At 38.6% G+C, this 23,787-nt stretch overlaps 2 protein-coding genes across 2 annotated transcripts; both read left to right on the forward strand.

Annotated features, from left to right (window-relative positions):
* The first annotated feature begins 7,941 nt into the window (after positions 1-7,941).
* LOC102486004 (olfactory receptor 8K5) lies at positions 7,942-8,904 on the forward strand. Its single transcript, XM_006148753.2, has one exon. The coding sequence runs from the start codon at positions 7,966-7,968 to the stop codon at positions 8,902-8,904; it is 939 nt and encodes a 312-aa protein (XP_006148815.1). The 5' UTR covers positions 7,942-7,965.
* A 5,675-nt stretch (positions 8,905-14,579) lies between these two features.
* Positions 14,580-15,521, forward strand: LOC102486429 (olfactory receptor 8K5). Its single transcript, XM_006148754.1, has one exon. It carries the CDS (start codon positions 14,580-14,582, stop codon positions 15,519-15,521), a length of 942 nt encoding a protein of 313 aa, XP_006148816.1.
* Positions 15,522-23,787: the final 8,266 nt, after the last annotated feature.

Genomic DNA, 23,787 nt, shown 5'->3' on the forward strand with positions numbered 1-23,787 from the left:
GGAATGTCATAGAATAAACCATCTGAAAGGTCGTGTCACTTGGCCATCCATTTCCAATAATTATCATTACATTCTTCTTTTGTTTCTGCAGCAAAAATTCTTTGTAGCACAGAGAAAATAGATTCTTTACTTAAACTGACCACTCTACTTTAATTATCACTTAAATGACAGTTTCTCCTTTAAAGTCCTTATTTTTCATTGTGTGTTTTCTGAGTGACTCCATATAATCTTGTATGCTATCAATGGGACACAGATTAAATTATACATTTAAAAAAAAACTGTTTCCAGGATTTATTATTTAGGTTATTATGGGACACATTCATTTTCCACAGAGTGATATGGAGCAAAAAGAGAGAGAGAATGAGAGAGAGGAGTGAGATTAAATAATCTGTCCCCTACACCCAAGATGGGATGGCCATGCAGCAACTCCATCTCCTCTGTTTCTCTGTTCTTTTCTCGGGATCTGAGCATACTCACTCATGTGCCAGGTGATTCTCCAGCTGCTGGCCTGGGCCTAAAGCTGTCAGGTCGACCCTGTGGAATTTAAGACCTTAACCTCCATCCTACCTGCTGGCGAGATTTTCAGGATTTTTAAGATGTAATTTAATTTACTTTTTAGTACAGATATCTTCTAATTATTATTATTACTGAACTCACAAACCCAGTGAATACAAAGCAAATCCCTTGAAAAGAGCATTTGTTAGGAACATTGTTTTTTGGTTTTGCCATAAGGTGTGGGCACTTGCCAGATGGAGAGAGAGAGGCTGTGACAGGGAAAGGAAAAGTCAGAAATTACCACCCCATGAGAGATGGCTATTCCACAGCTGCTTCTCTTTACTCCTCCTAGAATTGCACTCACGCACATATGCACCACAAGAGTTTCAGGTCACTCTCTGGGTCTGGGTCTCAAACCACAGTTGTCCTTGTGGGAGCCCAGCAATGTAACCACTACACCTTCTGCTATTCCCCATTCTGTTTTTAAATTGAAAGTTCAACAAATTCTGATTATATGTTTCCTGGATTTTTTTCAAATGTTATTTTTGCATTTCTCCCATGAGAGAAATGGAGGAAAATCAGCGGACCCACGAAAAAGTCTTCAGACTCCATCCCTACTAAGACCTCAGCCAGCCAGCATCATAGGCTCACACACATGTGCAGTGTGCACTGGGGGATGTGCTCAGACACAGAGCCAGGACCTTTTCAAAAAGACTCTTGCTGTCATTGGGGCGATTGAGCTACATTGTGTGAAGCATCAGTTCGGTTCTCTAAGAGTATAAATCTGCCCTAAGATGTAGAATAAAAAAAAAAATGCAAAGTAAGAAAATAGAAGTTTTAATCGTAAAGTGAATACTTTTACAGAAAAAATACACACCCTCATGAAAAATGGGTGCAGGCAGGTAGTTCCTAGAGGTCTACTATTCTGGGTGTTGGGTCAAGTCTGACTCTAATTGTGAGAATGAGTCAAAAATATTTATCTGTGAGGTCTGCAATATAAGCAGCTTATTGTGTTGGAATTTTTTTTTTTTTTTGAGAGGTTTTCACTATGGGGCGTGTGCTAGCCAGAAAGACAGACAGAGAGACAGAAAGTGAGAAATCACTCCCCAGGGAGGATGGCCACACTGCAATCCTCTCTCCTACATTCTCCTATCGGGATCTTGGGCACGCACACACACACCCAGCGTGAGAGTTTAAACCACTGGGTCCAGGACTCGAACTGTGATCAACTACATGGGAGTCCAGTGACGTAGCCATTATGCCATCTGCTAGTTCAAGGATTTTAAGGGCTTCTATCTGAACTTGGGTGCCTCTCCTTCAGGGAGCAATCTGAGGAATTTGATAACCTCATCATACATGTCCAGTGTGGACTCTGAAGGTAAGGGCATCTATACTTGGATGATCCATCCTACTAGGTTATTTACCTTTGGGTAGATACGAAGGAATGGGATTGCTGGATCATATAGTAGTTCTATTTGTAGATTTTTGAGGAATCTCCAAATTGTTCACAGTGGCTGGACCAATGTACATTCCCACCAGCAGTGTAAGTGTTCCCCTTTCGTGACACTCTTGCCAGCACTTACCATTTTTTGATTTTTTAATTTTAGTCATTCTGACTGGGGCTAGGTGGTATCTCATTGTTGTTTGGATCTGCATTTCCCTTACAATAAGGGATGCTGAGCATTTTTTCATATGACTTTTGGTTATTTCTTTGTCATCTTTAGAGAGTGTTTTTTCAACTCATTCTCCCATCTTTTGATAGGGTTGATCATCTTTTTTAGGAACAGCTGCTTGAGTTCCTTGTGAATTCTGGTTATCAGTCCCTTATCTGACACATAGTTTACAAAAATATTTTCCTATTCTGAAGGCTGTCTATTCACACTAATTACTGTGTCTTTTGCCATACAGAAACTTCTTAGTCTGATATAATCTCACTTTTCAACTTTGGGGATTATCGACTGTGCTTTGGGGGTCTTATTTAAGAAGTTTTTCCCTACTCCAATGTCACTCAGAGTTTCCCAGTACTTTCCAGGAGCAGTTTTATAGTTTGAGACCTTAGATTTAGGTCTTTGATCCACTTTAACTTGATTTTTGTCAAAGGTGAGAGGTACAGGTTCAGATTCATCTTTCTGCAGGTGAATATCCAGTTTTTCCAGCACCATTTGTTCAAGGGGGTTTCCTTTTCCCATTGTATTGCCTGGTACCTTTTGTCAAAAATCAGTTCATTGTATATTTGTGAGTTTATTTCTGGGGACTCAATTCTGTTCCATAGGTCCACCTGTCTGTTTCTGTGCCAGTACCATGCTGTTTTGATTACCACAGCTTTGTAGTATATTTTTGGATCAGGGAGTGAGATGCTGCCCCCTCCACTCTTCTTGTGCAGAATTGCTTTGGCAATATGGGGTCTTTTATAATTCCAGACAAATTTTATGACTGTCTTTTCTAGATGTGTGAAGAATGTGTCTGGTACTTTGATTGGCATCGCATTAAATATGTAGATTAATTTGGGTAGACTTGCCAGTTTGATTATATTAATTCTTCCATGCAGGAACATGGGATGTCCTTTCACTTTTTTGTGTCACTTTCAACTTCTCTTTTTAGCTTCTCATAGTTTTCTTTGTGGAAGTTTTTAACTTTTTTGGTTAGATTTATGGACTTAAAAGACATCTATAGAACTTTCCATCCAAATACCACATGGTATTTTTTCTCACCCCCACTTCTCAAAGATTGAACACATCATATGGCATAAAGCAAGCCTCTATAGATTCAAAGGCATAGAAACTATATCCAGCATCTTCTCCAGCCATGATGGAATTAAACTTGAGTTTAATTTCAAGAGAAATCCTCAAAAATACTCAAATATATGGAAACTAAATAACCTACTCCTGAATGACTCCACAACTGCGGAAGAAATAAAGACTGAAAAAAAAAGAAACATGGAAGCCAATGACAATGAGGACATGAGTTTCCATAATCTTTGGGACACTACTAAATAGTCATAAGAGGGAAGTTCATAGTACTTAGTGCGGATTAGAGAAAGACAGCAAGAAGTCAAATGGATCACCTAATGTCATGCCTCAGAAAATTGAAAAAGCAACAGCAAAAAGATCCAAAAGACTCCAGGAGAAAGGAAATAATAAAGACTCAAGCAGAAATAAATGAAATAGAAAATAAACAAACTATAAAGAAAATAAAAGAATGTAAAAGCTGATTCTTTGAAAGGATAAATAAAATCGATATACCACTAGCAAGACTTATTAAGAAGAAGAGAGAAAGGAACCAGAAGAATCAAATCTGCAATGAAGCAGGCAATACAACAACAGACAAAATAGAAATACAAAACATTATTAGAGGATATTATGAACATCTATATGCCAAGAAACAAGAAAATTTGGATGAGATGGACAAATTCCTTGACACATATACTCTACCAAGATTGAGCCAGTAGGATATAGAAAGTCTGAATAGGCCCATAACAAGCCATGAGATTGAATCAGGAATCAGTAATAAATAACCTCCCAACAAAGAAAAGCCCTGGCCCTGATGGATTCACCTCTGAATTCTACAAAACTTTCAAAGCAGAGTTAACCCCCATTCTGTTCAAGTTATTTTTAAAGATCCAAAAGGGTGAATCTCTCCCTAATTCATTCTATGAAGCCTCTATCACCCTTATCCTTAAAACAGATAAGGACAGGACAAGGAAGAAAAACTATAGACCAGTATCTCTGATGAATATAGACACAAAGATTCTCTACAAGATACTAGTAAATCATATTCAGTAACTTATAAAAAAGATTATACATTATGACTAGGTAGACTTTATTCCAGGAATGCAAGGTTGGTTCAACATATGCAAAACTATAAATGTAATACACCATATTAACAGGAAGAAAGATAACAATATGATTATATCAACTGATGCAGAAAAAGCATTTGATAAGATACAACATCCCTTCATGATGAAGACCCAGCAAAATCAGCATAGAAGGGTCAATTCTTAAAACAATAAAAGCTATCTATGAAAATCCCATAGCGAACATCATCCTGAATGGAGAAAAACTGAAAGTTTTTCCACTAAAACAGGTACAAGACAAGGATGCCCACTTTCTCCACTCTTTTTCAATATAGTACTGGAAGTCCTCACCAACACAATCAGAAAAGAGGAAAAATTAAATGCATTTGAATAGAAAAAGAAGAGGCGATACTTTCTATTCACAGATGATATGATTGTATACATAGAAGACCCAATGGTTTCCATGAAAAAATTTCTGGAAGTAATGCATGAATACAGTAAAGTTGCAGGATACAAAATTAATATATGGAAATCTATAGCATATCTATATTTGAACAACCGGCAGGCTGAGATAGAACTGAAAAAAGTTATTCCATTTACCATAGTCACAAAAAGTATAAGATACTTAGGAATATATACTTTTATTATTATTAATACATTAAATTGTTATACATCATTTAGATTGTGAAGAGACTTTATAGAAAGTGGACGAATAAGAAAGATTTGTTGCTGAGTAAAGTAAGTCAGGCTATGAAAGCAAGACATTGCATGTCTCCATTTAACATATAGTGTCTGCACTCTGTGGTAGAGACTGAAAGATTGGAGAACATAAAAGTATTAAAAATTGTAATAGACACTAGAGACAAAGTAGAAACAGAGTGTGAGAGAGGAAGAGAGCATAGAAATTTTTTGGGGGGGAATGGAGAGGTAAGACACCTATGGGACATAGATAAGGTCTATTATCTGTTGATGAGGATGTGTATGGTGGTCTCAACTGGGCTGGACTGAGGTGCATATCATGCTGGGTAAAGTCTCTTCACATTCCTCCTTCTTGAGCCTCCTCAATTAATTTTCCTGACACACTAAGCCAATTCCAGTTCCTGCCACAGGAGAAGGTAAAATTATGATTTCTATTCTGTAATGATATTGCATCATTTATTTACTTAATTAGACTAAGACACATAATGCTTTTCCTAATGGAATATTTGAAGAATAATTAGCAGATATGCAAGGCACTCTCCCTCAGGTAATGATGGACAATTAGTTTATCTATGAGTCACCACGAATCTCATGAGAATAAGAAAAACCTTAAATCCATTCTGGAACAACCCATGAGGATTTAAAAAACAGAAAGCCAAGGTAGATTCTCAGTTAAGGTAAGTAGAAACACTGATCTTTGAACATTTCTCAGGGCGGACAGCTTGAACAGGGTCACCATCAAAGATCTTGAAGGGCCTTGTACTATGCAAGACATCTCTGAACCCACAATTTTTCTTGAGTGATATCAGCATGTCTAAAGGTTGAAACTTCAGTCACTCTTGGGCTTACTTCTTGTACTATCTGCCCTCATATGTAGCTCTACCTGGTGACAACTAACTTGTATCCCATAACATAAGCAGAAGTGTTCAGAGATACTCTTTCTCACAGTAGACAGGGTTGGCTGAAAGTATGTGACATCCTCAGGAGGAGACAATAACTGATGTGAAAATGGGAAGAAATTGATAAACACTAAAAAAGAGAGAGAGGCAAAATAATAACACCGTGATTTAGCCAGAGTGGAACTGAAATTTTGAATTCCTCTCTCAGTCCTGTGTATCTTCCATTCTGAAATCCCACCCTATAACAGCAGTAAGTTCCACTGTGTTAGTTCTAAATTAGCATCTTTTAAGAAAGAAGGCTTTGGGGATTTTTGTGGGTGAGAAAAGACGTAGAAAGGTGTAATGGACCAATGAAAAAATAGCAGAAAGTTCCACCCAGGAAAAAGGGCTGAAAGTGGCTTACTCCCCTCCAGTCTTGGCCCTGTTCCCTCTCCTTCTTCCCTCAATCAAAAAGGAAAGGCAACATAGACAGTTAAGAGCAGATTCTTGGGAGTGAGGCAACCTGTCTCACAGTGGCTGTGGAGTGCAGTTGCTCCAAGGTGTAATCGTGGACCCCTGAAGTAGGTTTCCAGAGTTGCTACCTGAGAATGGTATAGGCTAAGGTGGAATACCTTTATAATCCATTATAATGTTTCTGTCCCGTATTTTCTCCAACAAAATATTTTAAACTGTTATTACTCCTCTAACTGAAAAAGCAAGATTACAGAGCAACAGATGCCCATTGAAGAGGAACTGAATGGTGCATGACGAGACCCCAAACGGATCAGGGTAAATACATTTCAATTTCTCTTTGTTTCTCCCTCCTTCCATGCTCATTTTAATAAATGCAAGGCTTATTTGTAATGCCTGCGGACATTTCTTAAAATTTTGGTTATGTACTCTAAATCTTCCATCGTAAACTCCACAAAGGACTTGACAGTTATTGATTTGCGATTTCCAATATGATAAATAATGAAAAGGCTTTATAGAGCCTATTATTTTCCTGGTGATAATAAAGAGCATATAAAGATATGAAATCAAATCATAAAAGCCCACTTATATTGATATAAACCATGTGTTTCAGCAGGGGACCAACCACATCTTCTCCATGTCTTGAACCGTATACTGACTAGGAGTTTTCTTTCTTGAGAAAAGAAATAAAATTACTCAGAAAACTTGATGCTTAAATGTAAATATGGGTTCGGAATAGAAACATACGTTACATGTAAACAATTAATGGCCAACACATTATAAATCTAATAATTTATAATGCAAATGAATCTAATAATTGTGAATGAATCTAATAATTGATGAATGAATTGATTCTGTGAATCTAATAATTGTATTGAAAACTTTACACACCTCTGCATGTAGAGTGAAAGCATTTTTATGAGAGACTCCTTTACCAGTATTAAATGACAAATGTGACTGATTTTGAACCAATAAATATGACTAGTTACTATGAAAAAAAAATCACTAACCCAATCTCCGCTTAGTTGGACCTTGAAATGCCAAGACAGGCTAATGCACCCAGATGTCAGTTAAATCACAATAGAAAGGGAATATTGGGCTAAACAGATTAGGGCAAAATCCTGTGTCCTTTATCCCCTTGACAAGAATGTCTTTCTCTGTGAGTACATTGCCAAAGTGTGATCCCAGGACTTGAAAGTGAAAATAAGACACTTGAATCCTAAATTTCATCAACTTCATATTATCTCAAGCTATGTTTTTGGCTATCCCATGTTCTACAAGAATTCCCAGTAGCAATGGAAAGGCAGTGTTAATAATAACCTATGATCACATTGTGCAGAGGAAACAGAGTCCAATGTTTTTCTCTTCACATCAGTGCATGTGCTCTGATGACTGATTTTCTAGGAGTTTATCCTGTAATAAGAACCCACATTTCCTATGGATGCCTCCTTTGGGAAAGTAGGCTTCATAGCACTTTTTAGTAACAGAATGAGATGCAGGAGTTATTCAGTCCTTATTAGGAAGAACAACATCCTTCATCTCTTCAAAGTTTGTGATTTTCTTGGATGACTCTAACGGAAAGCTTATCTGAATGCCTCTGTTTCTTTTGAGGAGGGATCATTGCACTCAATGGGCCACCAGAACCTCACGGTGCCAGCTGAATTTATTCTGACAGGTGTCACAGATCAGCCTGAGTTGCAGCTTCCCCTTTTCGGGGTCTTCCTCATCATCTACCTGTTGACAGTGCTGGGAAACCTGGGCATGGTCATTTTGACCAAGGTGGACTCCCGCCTCCACACGCCTATGTACTTCTTTATCAGACATCTGGCTTTCATTGATCTTGGCAATACTACGGTCATATATCCCAAGATGATGGTCAGTTTCATTGTGGATCAAAACACTATTTTTTATTATGCATGTGCCACACAGATGGCTTTCTTCTTAATGTTCCTCATCTGTGAACTCTATGTCCTGTCATCCATGGCGTATGACCGATACGTGGCCATCTGTAACCCTCTGCTCTACAATGTCATCATGTCTCAGAGGATTTGTTTTGTGCTGGTGGGTTTTCCATACGCCTTCAGCACCTTTCAGTCTGTGTTGATCACTAGTAAGATTTTCGTATCCACCTTTTGCGGCTCTAATGTCATCAGTTATTTCTACTGTGATGATGTTCCTGTGGTCCCCAAACTCTGCACCAATTCACGAGAGATCGAATTATTGATCATTCTCTTTTCTGCACTTAACTTGATCTCTTCCCTCATGGTAGTGCTGGTGTCCTACATACTAATTCTCTTAGCCATCTGCCAAATGCAGTCTGCAGAGGGGAAGAAGAAGGCGTTCTCCACCTGTGCGTCTCATCTGACTGTGGTGGTGGTGTTCTACGGATCTATGCTCTTCATGTACCTGCAGCCCAAATCCGCTCATTCTTTCGATACTGATAAAACGGCCTCTGTGTTTTACACTCTGGTGGTTCCCATGCTTAACCCCTTGATCTACAGCTTTCGCAATAAAGAAGTGAAAAATGCTGTTCGAAGGCTATTTCATAATCCATGCAAACGTGTTTAATGTTCAGTAGGGAATGTTGGTATATACATGACCTAAAAGACCATGTTACTTGACCGTCCATTTCCAATAATTATCATTGCGTTCTTTTCTTTCCACTGCAAAGACACTTTGTAACACAAAGACAATAAGATTCTTTACCTTGTATATATCCAAACGGACCCTTCTACTTTACAAATCATTTAAAAGACATTTTCACTTCCAAATATCTTATTCTGTGTTTTCTGAGTAACTGCATAGAAATTTGCATGTTATCAATGCAACACAGATTAAATTATACATAAAAAAAAACATTTGTTTCCAGGATTTATTATTTAGCTGTTATGGGTCATGTTCATTTTACACACAGAGAGAATGAGAGGAAGAGGAAGCAAGAGAGAGAAAGAGATGAGTGAGGTTAAGTACTCTGTCTCATAACCCCTGATGGGAGGGCCATGCAGCAACTCCATCTTTTCTGTTCTCTTAGGATTTTGGCATGCTTGCACATGTGCCAGGTGATCTCTCCAGCTGTTGGTCTGAGACTGAAACTGTGAGGTCAGCCATGAGGAATTCAGCCTTAACTTCCATCCAGTTGCTGGCTTAGTTTTAGGATTTTTAAGATGTAGTTTAGTTTTGACTTCTAGTACAGATGTTTTCATCATATTGCTGAACTTCAACCAGATTGAAAATGAAACGAGTCTCTTAAAGAGAATATACATTCGGCATGTTGCTTTTTCATTGTTTCTGGTTGGTTTGTTTTGCCTTAGGGTGTGTGTGCTTACTGAATGGAGAGAGAGAGAGAGAGAGATCTAGACAGTGAGAGAGAGAGAGAGATCTAGACAGTGAGAGGGAAGGTGAGAAATCCCCCCTGGCAGTTATGGCCCTGCTGTAGTCCCTTCTCCTTTCTCTACCGTCTTGGGTATGCACATACATGTGCCCTAAGTAACTTCCTGGTCCCCAGGTTCAGGACTCAAACCACAGTCGGCCATGCAGGAGCCCAAGAACGTAACCAGTATACCATCTGCTGGCCCCCATTCTTTGTGCTTTAATTGTTTGTTTAATAAATTCTGATGATAGATTTCTTTGAAGTAGAGGACTTTTTCAAAGTTTATTTTCACATTTCTTCCATGGGACAGACAGAGCAAAAGTGGCAGACTCACAACGAGGTCATCAGGCTGCATTCCTACACCAGAACTCAGACAGCCAAGATCATAGGGAGTGCTAAGACACAGAGCCAGGGCCTTCTCAAAGGTCTCCTGTTGTGAGATGGAGGAATCGAGCTGCTTTGTGTGAAATCACTGGATCTGTAAGTTCAGTTCTCTGTGAATATAGACCTGCCCTAAGATGCAGGGGGGGGGGGGGGAATTACACATATAAAATAGGAAAAGAGTTTTAATTTTAAAAGTAAAGATTTTTAATAAAAAAGAAATATATACCCTCACCAAAGAGGCATAAAGAGGCATGTCCTTGGGCAGCTGTTAGAGAAGGTCTACTACTGTGGGTGTGGGGGTGAGGCATGACTAGATTGTGAGAATGGGTCATAAATATTTATCCATGTGAGGCCTACAATAGGAGCAGAGTCTTTTGTTAGGATCTTAATAGCTTCAAACTGAACTTAGGTGCCTCTCCTTGGGGAAGGAGTTTGAGGTATTTGATGACCTCCTCACGTGGCCAGTGTGGACTTCGAAGGTAAGGGCATCCATATTTGGATAATCTGCCTTACTAGGTTGTTCCTTTGGTGGGAATCATGATATCGACCACACATCCTGTCCTACTGAATTCTTATCTATATATGGGGAATGACAAAAGGGAAGATAACAACCTTCACTAGGTGCCTTCCTTAGGTATTAGAGAAGAAAAGTTGGACACCCTTCCCCTTTGGCCACCAGGAACTAGATAGGAGTAGGAGAGATTTATTGCAGAGCATCTGCTGGAAACTTTATTTTTTTTTTTGGAGAGACATTTGCTTTTCCTATTTTATATGTGTAATTTTTTCCCCCTGCATCTTAGGGCAGGTCTGTATTCACAGAGAACTGGACTTACAGATCCAATGATTTCACACAAAGCAGCAAACATTTCACCAGAAAGACAGAGAGAGACAGAAAGGGAGAAATCACCACCAGGGGGATGGCCACACCACAATCCCTTCTCCTCCATTATCCTCTCAGGATATTGGGCATGCATGTACATATGCCTGGCGTGAGTTTAAGCACCCAGGACTGGGACTCGAACTATGGTCAACCACGAGGGAGGGAGTCCAGTGAAATAGCCATTACACCAACTGCTGGTCCCCTGCTGGAAACTCTTAACAAGCTGGGACTGAGGTGGCGGATGTCCTTCTACTATTATCACAGAATTCCCCGTTCTGATCTCTCTGACGATTATACTCAGCATTGTGGGTCATTGGGTACCTGCTGCCTCACCTTGTCTGGCCTCCATGCACCTAATCAGTAATGGATGATGATCACAGGCTCCTGGCATGTCGCTATGTGTTTCTAGTAAGATGTATCTTTGTGTTACCATTGGTAACCATTTTTTCTCTCCTTTACAAGATTCCTTTGAGTTTGTGGCTAAAGTCTACATCATGTATATGTACATTAAGTGTCCAGATCTGGTAAAATCATGACTATAATTTTAGCATTTTCCTGAGATCAAACAGGGCAGGAAGACCTCAAAATTTCAAAGACCAGAAGGTAGCGTTCATGTAATCCCCAGGGACCTAACAGAGATTTCAATGTTACATGTGTTTCCTTTAGGCTCCTTGAAGAAACTGTCAACTACCCTTAAATAGAGTCAACATATCATTGTTGTAAACATTTAGCATTCTTTTTGGAAAATAAGTCAAAACAAAACACAACACTCATTAGCATAAATTTTAAAATATGCCGCAACCTATTAAAAGTAAGAGACATGACACATACCAGAACCACGTGAGCATATCAAGATTATAATTGGGACCTGCAGATGGTATAGAGGTTAAATCACTGGACTCCCACATGGCCAAATGTGATTTTAAACCTGGACCAGATAACTTAAAATCTCGGCAGTGGCATTTTCATGTGTGCCAAGATTCTGGGAGGAAAATGGAGAAGAAGGGATTGCAGCATAGCCCTCTTCTTCCAGTGGAATAATTTCTCACTATCCTCTCACTGTACCTGTCTCTTCCCAGCCCAGTGAGTTAATGTGTCCTAAGTCAAAAACTCCCTTTGAAAAATAAAGACAAAGAATACAAGTGAAGTAAATCCTGAAAGGACAGTGGTGTTATAACTGATAGGCAAGGACTTAGTTATTTGCTTTATATTCTGAATGACAGTGAAAACAAAATTATAAGAAAGAGATGAAAGATTAAACAAAATGGGACTACTGGGGATAAAAATATGGTATTACCCATGGAAATATAATAAATGAAGTCAACAGGAGATTATCCACTGAGATTAAAACTAAACAGATGACTGAATTTAAACAGGGCACTGTGTAAACTAGCCAGGATGATGCTGAAAATAGAAGCAAATTCCTAACAAAAACAAACAAAATTGGTTCCATGCTGTGTAGATCAGTAACAAACTACTTCACCTACATTGCATTGTTGGTTCAAATGGAAACAAGATCCAGTATACAGCAAGAAAAGCAAGGGAAAAGAATGTTGGCCAGAATATTTTTCAAAATTTATTTTAGAAATAATGCCAGATATCAAACAGTCTAAAAGAAATCCAAACATGTAAAGAGAAAGTAAATGAATACTAGATATCCAAATAACATTTTTGAAAACAAAAATGAAGATAAATCCTGAAGAACACAAATAAAGAATACCTAGCCAATGGATACATTTTAGGGAGAGTGAAAGGGTACATTGTGAGCACTCAGAATTAAAGGATACATTGAAAACAGCTTGTTGACAGAAACAAGTCCTAAGACACAGCCATTGGTCAACCTATGTATGTAAACAGTGAAACTATATTTGCAATCAAATTACTTTTCACCAATGGATATTGTGTTATCAAATATTGCCTCCTTTTTTTATTCATATAAAAAGTCACTCTTTCACTTATTTATTGAGTATATGTGTGTAATACCTATATGAGCTTGATGTTATACAACTTAAGTGTTGAAAAAATGTATTTATGATTTCATTGTTAAATGACATTGCATAATTTATTTAATTAGTAAGACTAAGGCACACTGCACTTTTCCTAATGGAATATTCTAGGCATAATTAACAGATATGCTAGGTACTCACCCTGAAATAATCATGGGCAATTAGTTTATCTCTGAGTCATCATGAGTCTCAGGAGAAAGGAAAAAAACTTAAATCCATTCTGAAACGACCCATGATGATTCAAACAACAGAAAACCAAGGTCGGTTCTCAGTGAAGGTAAGTAGGAACAGTTATATTTGAACATTTTTAAGGACATAGATTATAGATAGCATGTAGCTCTCTGATTGTTCAAAGAGTTCTGAGGTACGTTTTTTTGCAAAAGACTGGATAGTATAAAATTATTGATATCTTCAGAGGGAGATAGTAACTGATGCTAAAAATCAAGATGGCATTAATAAACACTAAAAAGGGTGGGGGGAATAAACCACTGGCAATCAACAAGATTGGTACTGAAATTGGAATTGTTTTTCTTAGTTCAACGTATCTCACATTCTTTGGTCTAACCCTATGCTAGCGCCCTCTATAACCATAAAATTATAACAAGCTTGTTTTCAAAAGTAGTCTTATAATTTTATTAGTGATTAAGAACAAGACTATTAAAGCATAATGGAGTCAATGAAGGAATAGCAGAAAGCTCTGTCTAGGACTAAGTATTGGAAGTGGCTCACTACTCTCCAGTCTTGGCTTCCTCTGTCTCCTTATTCCCTGAGTCAAAAGGCAACATATAAAGCAATGAGCAGATTCCTGGGATTGAACCAACCTATCTCACCATGGCTGTGAGATGCACTTGCTCCAAGGTGTAATTGTGACCTTGAGGTAGGTTTCCAGAGTGGCTACCTGAAAGCGGTGAGGCTAATGATGGGATACCATTATAACCATTGTGTCCTGCATTTTATCCAACTGATTTCTTTTATTTCTTTCTTTCTTTATTTATTTCTTTTTGGAGAGGTTTTTGCTGCAGGGTGCATGCACTCACCAGACAGACAGAGAGACAGAAAGCGAGAAATCGCCACCCAGGAGGGATGGCCACACTATAATTTCTTCTCCTCCATTCTCCTCTCGGGATCTTGGGCACGCACGCACACGCGCCTGGCGTGAGTTTAAGCCACCGGGTCCGGGACTTGAACCGCAGTCAACTACGTGGGAGTCCAGCGATATAGCCATTATTCTAACTGCTGGTCCCTTTTATTATCTTTTTTAGAGGTTTTTGGTTTAGGGAGCATACACTAGCCAGAGACAGAGAAAGACAGAGACAGTGAGAGGAAAAGTAAGAACTCAACTTCCAAGTGGATGGTCATACCACAATCCTTTCTGCACATTCTGTCATAACAAATAGTACATGCATATTAAATAGAGTGCTTCTTCTGGGAAATAAAAGATTTCCTTATTCATTTTAATTTTAGAATTAGATTGGAAATCATTTGTCCCTTATTATGAAGAACAATGCCCTTTCAGTCATTAACGATTTTAATTTTGCTGAGTGATTTTAAACAAAAGTTACCATAAGTCTCTCTTTCTTCCCAGGAGGAATCACTGTACACCATGGGCCATCAGAACCAGACAGTGCCAACTGAATTCATTCTCATGGATTTGGAAAATCAGCCTGAGTTGCAGCTTCCCCTTTTTGGGGTCTTCCTCGTCATCTATCTGCTGACAGTGCTGGGAAACCTGGGCATGATCATTCTGACCAAGCTCGACTCCCACCTCCACACACCTATGTACTTCTTTATCAGACATCTGGCTTTCATTGATCTTGGCAATTCTACAGTCATATATCCCAAAATGATGGTGAATTTTGTTGTGGATCAAAACACTATTTCTTATTGTGCATGTGCCACACAGATGGCTTTCTTCTTATTCTTCATTATCAGTGAAATATTCCTATTGTCGTCCATGGCCTATGACCGCTACGTGGCCATCTGTAACCCTCTGCTCTACAACGTCATCATGTCTCAGAGACTTTGTCTTGTGCTGGTGGGTATTCCTTACATCTACAGCACCTTTCAGGCTATAATGATCACTAGTAAGATTTTTGTATCCAACTTTTGTGGCTCTAACATCATCAGTTATTTCTACTGTGAAAACGCCACCGTGGTAACCATGCTCTGCACCAATGCACGAGAAATTGAGTTGTTGATCATTCTCTTTTCTGCACTTAACTTGATCTCTTCCCTCACGGTAGTGTTGGTGTCCTATGTAATGATTCTTTTAGCCATCTTCCAAATGCAGTCTGCAGAGGGGAAGAAGAAGGCGTTCTCCACCTGTGCGTCTCATCTGACTGTGGTGGTGGTGTTCTACGGAACGCTGCTCTTCATGTACCTACAGCCCAAATCTGCTCATTCTTTCAATACTGATAAAACGGCCTCTGTGTTTTACACTCTGGTGGTTCCCATGCTTAACCCCTTGATCTACAGCTTTCGGAATAAAGACGTAAAAAATGCCATTCGTAGGATGTTTCAAAATCCATGCAAACTTTGTGTTTAATATCCAGTATGGAATGTCAGTATAATAAATGATATGAAAGGCCATGTCACTTGACCATCCATTTCCAGTAATTATCATTACATTCCCCTTGTGTTTCTACAGCAGAGTCTTTGTAGCATAGAGAAAATCGATTCTTTACCTAAACAGACATTCTACTTTATATATTATTTAAATGACCTGTTCCTTCTCCTGTTTTGTTATTTCTCATTCTGTGATTATATATATACATATATATATGTGTGTGTGTGTGTGTGTGTGTGTGTGTATATATATATATATATATATATATATATATATATGTAAAGAGCCTGTTTTAATAATCTGGAGGGAAATAATAATAGATGGCATTTACTTAATACTTATTTTGTTTTCTTTTATTTATATTTTTCCTTTATTTATTTTTACATTTACTCACAACCCTTTACTTTAAATATCAAAAACTTTTGCTTATACTCTTGACAGTTAATAAACAACTTTCAAATTTTCAGAAAACCTAATTTTAAAGATAATGTTTGTAATATTTGTGATAATTTTGTTTGTGACTAACAACAGAGACTTTATGGTTTCAAACTGTTGAAAAGCAAACACTCTTCACACAATTCACAGATAAACCTTCTCAATTCAGCCCTGGCTACCTAGTATTCTGTGATATGTCATCTGCTAGCAAAGATCAGTCTCCTTTTCTTCCTTCAAATTCTTCCTCATCATTATATTCTGGTTGTGGTTGCTCTTTTCCAATCTCTGCTGATTACAATGCTTGCCTGGAAAAGTCCAGGTGATTTTATGGTACAAATTTATTCATATAGCTTTTCTCTAAACCTCTCTACCAGGATGAACTGTTTACAGTGCCAGGCCATCTTTCCAATAGCTTCTGTTGGTTTACTTGAAATCTTCCTTAGTTCCATAGTTTTCTGATTTAATCTTCAGATAAGACATTCCAGTCAAATCTCTGTCAATAACGAGTATTTCCAATTTCTGACTCAAGGAAACAGATATTACGGAACTTATAAAAATAGCCATTCTGACACAAAATAAGAATACTCCAAAATATTTTTCAATTCCAGAGGGGTCAGGGAGGGAGATAAGTTTATGTTTCCATTTAAAGAAACAAAGAAGAAGGAAAAAAAATTCTGACAAATTGCCAAATCTATCAACAGTTCAAAAGAAGCAAAATCGTTACATTGGGTAAACAAAGCATAGTAAAGAAAAAGTCATTAAATTTTATTAAATTTACTCAAAAGTCATTAAATTTTATTTCACCAGTTTGGTCTTATGTAATTAATCTCTCTTCTGTTGAATTTGCAGTGTTACCGTTGTCGATCTTGCCGTTTGAATCCTGAAAGTTAACATTCAATGCTATTATTGGTATTTCTGTCCCTAGCATTAAGTTGGTCATTTTCTTGGTTGCTTTTTGTTTTCTTATTTCTATATGTGTGTCTTTGGTTTAACTGGTAACATTCGGTGATTTCTGAATGATTTCATAGCACCTTGTATGTTATCAATGGGACACAGATTAAATTTTACATTTAAAAAAAAAAAAGCTTTGTTTCTAGGACTTGTTATTTAGTTTGTAATGGGGCATGTTAATTTTCCACAGAGAAAGAGGGATAGAGAAAGGAAAAAAGAAAGAGAGAGAGAGAGGATTACGTTTGCGTAATCTGTTCTCTACTCCCTAAACGGGATAGTCACACAGCAACTCCATCTCCTCTGTTCTCTTCTCTGGTTTGGGGCGTATTCACATGTGCCGAGTGATTCTCCAGCTGCTGGTCTGAGCCTGAAACTGTGAGGTTGGCCATGTGGGATTCAGAGGCCTTAATCTCCATGCCTCCTGCTGGCATGGTTTTTGTTTGATGTAATTTAGTTTTTACTTTTAATATTGATGTCTTTTTTTTTTTTGGAGAGATTCACTGTAGGGCGCGTGCGCTCGCCAGACAGACAGAGAGAGACATAGAGACAGAAAGCGAGAAATCACTCCCCAGGGGGGATGGTCACGCCGCAATCCCTTCTCCTCCATTCTCCTCTCGGGATCTTGGGCACGCACACACACACGCCTGGCGTGAGTTTTAAGCCACCGGGTCTGGGACGCGAACCGCGGTCGACTACGTGGGAGTCCAGCGACATAGCCATTACGCTAACTGCTGGTTCCCAATATTGATGTCTTCTCAGTACTGTTTACATCATACTCTTGAGCTCACAACCACATTGAAAACTAAATGAGTCCTTTAAAGAGAGTGTACATTTGGTACATTATTGCCTTTTTTGTTTTGTTTTGTTTTTGTTTTTGTTTTTGTTTTGACTTAGGGCACGTGCACACATCAGTGGAGAGAGAGACTGAGACAGTGAGAGGGACGGTGAGAAATGCCTCCCCCCTCCTCAGGGATGGCCATGCCACAATACTTTTTTCTTTCTCCCCCTGAGATTTTTGGGGTCTTCTACATGCACGTACACATGCCCTACATAAGTTTCAGCCCACTGGCTTGGGACTCAAGCCACAGTTAGCGATGTGGGGCCCAGACACCTAACCACTACACGATCTACTGCTCCCATTTTAAAAAGTCGCTTAAAAAATTCTGATGATAGGTTTCTTTGGAGTGGAGAATTTTCTCAAAGGTTATTTTCACATTTCTTCCATGATCGAAACAGCAAAAGTAGCAGAACCACAGCAAGGTCTTCAGGCTGCAGTTCTACCCCCGACCTCAGACCACCTGGATCAGAGGCACGTGCACATGTGCAGAATGTGCAATGCGGGAAATGCATGGAACAAAAGCCAGGACCTTCTCAAAAGGTCTCCTGTTGTAAGGTGGAGGCATTGAGCTGCTTTGTGTGAAATCATAGACCTGCAAGTTCAGTTCTCTACGAGTACAGACCTGCCCTATGGCATGGAATAAAAAAATAAATAAAAACACTTATAAAGTAGGAAAAGAGTTTTATTTAAAAAGTGGTAAAGATTTTTTTTTTTTTGAGAGGTTTTCTCACTATCGGGCGTGTGCGCTCGCCAGACAGACAGAGACAGAAAGCGAGAAATCATCCGCCCGGGGGAAGGTCATGCCGCAATCCCTTCTCCATTCTCCTCTCGGAATCTCGGGCACGCACGCACACGCATCCGGTGTGAGTTCTAAGCCACCGGGTCCGGGACGCGAACTGCAGTCGACTACGTGGGAGTCCAGCAACATAGCCTTTATGCTAACTGCTGGTTCCCAAAAGTGATGAAGATTTTTAACAGAAAAGACATGCACACCCTCACGGCATGTGAGACATGTGGTGGGGTGGCTGCAATAGAAGGTCTACCACTCAGGGTGTGGGGTCAGGCCTGACTCTGATTGTGAGAATGGGTCATAAAACATATCATTGTGAGGTCTGCAGTAGGAGCAGATTCTTTTGTTGGTACCTTAAGGGCTTCTATATGAACTTGGGTGCCTCTCCTTCACAGAGCAATTTGAGGAATTTGATTACCTCATCACACATGCCCGGTGTGGACTTGGAAGATAAGGGCATCCATTCTTGCCTGATCTAACCTACTAGGTTGTTGCGGTGGTGGGAATCCTGATGTCAGACATATATCCTGCCCCATTGGGTTCTTGTCTATATATGGTGAATGATAAGAGGGAAGACAAGAACATTTGCTGTATGCTTTTATCAGGAATTAGAGAAGAAAAAGGGGATCTGCCTCTCACTCTCTGGACACCAGGAACATGTGGGAAGAGGAGTTATTGGAGAAAGTCTGCTGGAAACTCTTAACAAGACGGGACAGAGGTGGCAGATGTTCTCCTGCTATTATCTTGGGACTTTCCACTCATATCTCTCTGATGTTCACACTCAGCATTGTGGGGCACTGAGTAACTGCTGGCTCACCTTGGGTGGCATCATCGATGCACTTCATCCATGTACAGTGAAACTCATTACGGATCATCATCCGTAATGGGCACAGGCTCTTGGTACGTTGCTGTTTGTTTCTAGTAGGATACGTCTTCCTATTATTGTAGCTCTTTTTTTTTTTTTTTACCCTTTTTGCAAGATTCTTTTCAGTTTGTGGCTAAGCCCTACATCATGTGTATGTGCATTAAGTGTAGAGATCTGGTAAAAGCTTGACTAGGAGTTGTAAGTTGAGCATTTCCCTGAGATCACACAGGGCAGAAAGACCTTAAAGTTCCAAAGAGGGTGGAGTTCATGCAATAGCTAGGCATGCAATAGAGAAATCAATTATAAATATTGCCTTTAGGCCCAATAAAGAAACTGACAATGACCCTTAAATACAGCCAACCTATTCACTGCCACAAACATTTAACATTCTTTTAGGAAAACCATTCAAAACAAAACACAGCACTCATTGGCATACATTTCAAAATATGCAGCCTTCTAATAAAAATAGTAGATGTATCGCATAGCAGAAACATGTGAACATACCTAGAATATCATTGGGACCTGCAGATGACATAGAGGTTATGTCACTGGACTCCCACATGGCCAACTGCGGTTTGAATCTTTACATGGTGACTTGAAATCATACCAGGTGCTTGTTGATGTGTGCGAAGATTCCAGGAGAACAGAGAAGAAAGGATTGCGTCTTGGCCATCCTCTCTGGAAGGGTGATACCTTCCTTTCCCTCTGACTGTCTCTTCCCAGTAAACGCATGTGTCCTAAGGCAAAAATCTCACCTACATTCCATTGTTGCTTCAAATGGAAACGAGATCTAATTCATAGCAAGATAAAAAGGGAAAAAAATGTTGCCCAGAATTTTTTCAAATATATTTTAGAAATAATGCCAGATAGGGACTGGCAGTTAGTGTAATGGCTATGTCACTGGACTCCCACGTAGTAGACTGTGGTTCTCGTCCTGGACCCGGTGACTTAAAACTCACGCCAGGTGCATGTGCATGCATGCCCAAGATCCCGAGAGGAGAATGGAGGAGAAGGGATTGTGGCGTGGCCATCCGCCCTGGGGGGTGATTTCTCGCTTTCTGTCCCTCTATCTGTCTCTGTCTGTCTGGCAAGCGCACGCACCCTGTAGCAAAAACCTCTCAAAAAAAAAAAAAAAAGAAAAAGAAATAATACCAGATATAAAGCAGTCTAAAAGAAACCCAAACTAGTAAAGATAAAGTCAACAACACTAAATAGTTCAGGATCATATTTTTGAAAACAAAGCTAAAAATAAATCCTGAAGAACAAAAATAAAGGATACCTTGCAAGTGGATACCTTATAGACAGAGGTAAAGGGTGCATTTAAGCACTCAGAGATAAAAAATTACATTGAAAACTGCTACATTGACAGAAACAAGTCCTAAGGCATTGTCATTTGTCAACTTATTGTATATATACACTGAAACTATATATTCAACCAAAGTGCCTTTTGTCAATGGGTATTGTGTTATTATACATAGCTCCTTTTTTTTTGTTTTTTTTATAATAGTGTAAAGTCACTTTTACTTACTTTCACATTGTGTGTTTGTTATATGTGCATAATGTTGTGTAACTTCAATAATGAAAAGATGTATTTATGATTCTTATTGTTAAATGATATTGCACAATTTATTTAATGAGTTAGATTAGAAACAGTTTAATTTTCCTATTGGTGTATTTTAAGAATAATTAACAGATGTACGAGGTACTCACCCTCAAGTAATGATGGGCAATTAGTTCATCTCTGAGTCTGATGATGAGTCTCAGGAGAAAGAAAAATCCTTAAATCCATTCTGGAACTACCCATGATAATTTAAACAACAGAAAGACAAGGCTGATTCTCATGTAAGGTAAGTTGGAACAATTACATCTTCACATTTTTAAGGGCAAAGAGTTTACACGTGATGATTTCCAAAGATCTTAGGGGTGTTTTTCTATGCTAAAAACTTCTGAATCGAAAATAATTCCTATTAATACCACTGTATCTAAATATTGAAACGTCAGTCTCTCTTTGGGATACTACATGTACTCTGTCTGTCCCCACTTTAGTTCTACCTGGTGATAGATACTGTGTTTCCCTTTGTATGTTCAGAAGTATTTTGGGATATCCTTCATGCAAAAGACTGGATAGGGTAAAAGTATATGACATCTTCAGAGGGAGGTAATAACTGATACAAAAAATTGAGATAACATCAATAAACATGAAAGAAAAAAAGGCAAATTAAAAACACTGCCAATTGGTGGGAATGATACTGAAATTTTTAGTTATTTTTCTCAGTCCTATGTAACTACATTTTTGGGCGAACCCTATATTAACAGTCTCTGCAATCATGTAAATTATAATGAGCTTGTTTTCAAAAGTAGGCTTATAGTTTTATTTGTGGATAAGAACAGATTTTTAAAGGCATAATGGACTCAGTGAAGAAATAGTAGAAAGCTTCATCTATTCTAGGACAAAGGATTGGAAGTGGCTCATCTCTCTCCAGTCTTGCTTTCATCCTCACTCCTTATTCCTTGTGTTAAAATGGCAACATGGACACAGAAAAGCAGATTCTAAGGATGTCTGTAATCTGTCTCATGGTGGCTGTGGAGAAAATGAAATATCAAAAAATAGAGGTCTTCTGTTTTTAAAATTAGCACGGAAGACTGGTGAAACATAGTGGAATTCCTCTCAGGAGAGGAGGTGAGGCTAAGTGACCTTGGATATTCATCTGGCATCATTCAGCTTCTCTTCATTGACATCTGGAACTCCATAATCTCACAGTTGCTCCAAGATGTAATTTTGAACCCTAAGGTAGGTTTCTAGAGTGGCTACCTGAGAGTGATGCAGGTTAAAGGTGGGATACCACTACATTTATTCTGTCCTGTGTTTTATCCAACTGTATATTTTTAAAGAGTTTTTTGCATTAGAGTGGGTGAGCTTGTGAAAAAAAAGACAGCAAAAGAGGCTGCGAGAGGGAAAATGAGAAGTCACGCCCTAGAACAGACAGTGATGACTTAATCCCTTCTCCATTCCCCTCCCAGGATCTTGGGCATGCATGTCCACATGCAAAGTGTGATATTCAAGCGAGAAGGTCTGGGACTCAAACTGCTTTCTTCCATCTGGGAGTCCAGTGATGTAACTGCTATCCATCTGCTGGCCTCCAAATGGATATTTTAAACTGCAATTACTCTTCTAAATGAAAATCATAATTATAGAGTTCAGATGTCAATGGAGAGAAACTAAATGATACCAGGTGAAAATTCAAAGTCACTCAGCCTCACCTCCTCTCCTGAGAGGAATTCCACTATGTTTCACCGGTCTTCCAAGCTATTTTTTAAAATAGAAGGCCTTTATTTCTGATGTTTCTTTTTTCTATTAAAAAAATCTTATTATTATTATTTTGAATGTTTCATATTTTGTTTTAGGGCATATACACTCATCAGAGAGAATGAGGGAAAGTGAGAATGCAAGCCACCAGTCTGGGACTCGAACGACTGTAGAATATGTGGGAGTCTAGTACCTTTACCACCACACCACTTCACATCTCAGTTCTGACATCTCCTGACAGTTGGATTCTATATTCTGTAAGTATTCCATTCCATCTTCAACATGTTATGTTAAAGTGAAATAATTGTATTAGAAATTTCACACACCTCTGCATACTAACTGGTGAAATTCTTTTGTGACTATTACCACTCAATTTTTTAATGACGTATGTAACTGATTTAGAAACAATCATTATGTCTATCAAACATCAAATAAGAAACATCATTACCTCAGCGTTCTCTTAGGTGGACCTAAAAATGCCTAAAGACAGGCTTGGTTGTCATGATGTCAGTTAAAGTCAGAACGGGAAGGGAAATTGAGGGTAACCTGATTATGCTGAAATACAACAATGTCTCTCTTTGTGAGTGCATCTCTGAAGTCCCACTCAAGGACTTGGAAGTGCAAATAAGGCACTAAAATCCTATATTTCATCAGCTTCATGTTTTCTTTGGCTATCTCTTCATGTATCTCAAGTTCCACAAGAATTCTCAGTAGACATTGAAGTGCACTAAAAATCTGTGATGGCATTGTGTAGATGAGTCTAATGGTTTTATATTAATCCCTGTGCTGTCATCATTGCAATTTCTCCAATTGCTGACGTTCTAAAAGTTTATGTTGTCATAACAAATAGTACAATTATTTTAAACACAGTCCTTCTTATGGGAAGTAGAAGATTTAATTATTCATTTAAGTTTAAGAACTAGATGTGAGAATTATTTGTTCATTATTTTGAAGAATTACGTCCTTTCAGTCTTCAAAGATTGTAATTTTCTTGGATGATTCTAAACAAAAGCTTATCATAACAGCCCTGTTTCTTCCCAGGAGGGATCCTTGAACTCA

The sequence above is a fragment of the Tupaia chinensis genome, unplaced genomic scaffold (genome assembly GCF_000334495.1).
Source record: "Tupaia chinensis unplaced genomic scaffold, TupChi_1.0 Scaffold000242_1, whole genome shotgun sequence".
In the NCBI taxonomy this organism is placed as follows: domain Eukaryota; kingdom Metazoa; phylum Chordata; class Mammalia; order Scandentia; family Tupaiidae; genus Tupaia; species Tupaia belangeri.

Excerpts from the sequence above, each read along its gene's own strand:
- LOC102486004 (XM_006148753.2), top strand. The coding sequence starts at position 7,966 with ATGGGCCACCAGAACCTCACGGTGCCAGCTGAATTTATTCTGACAGGT.
- LOC102486429 (XM_006148754.1), top strand. The coding sequence starts at position 14,580 with ATGGGCCATCAGAACCAGACAGTGCCAACTGAATTCATTCTCATGGAT.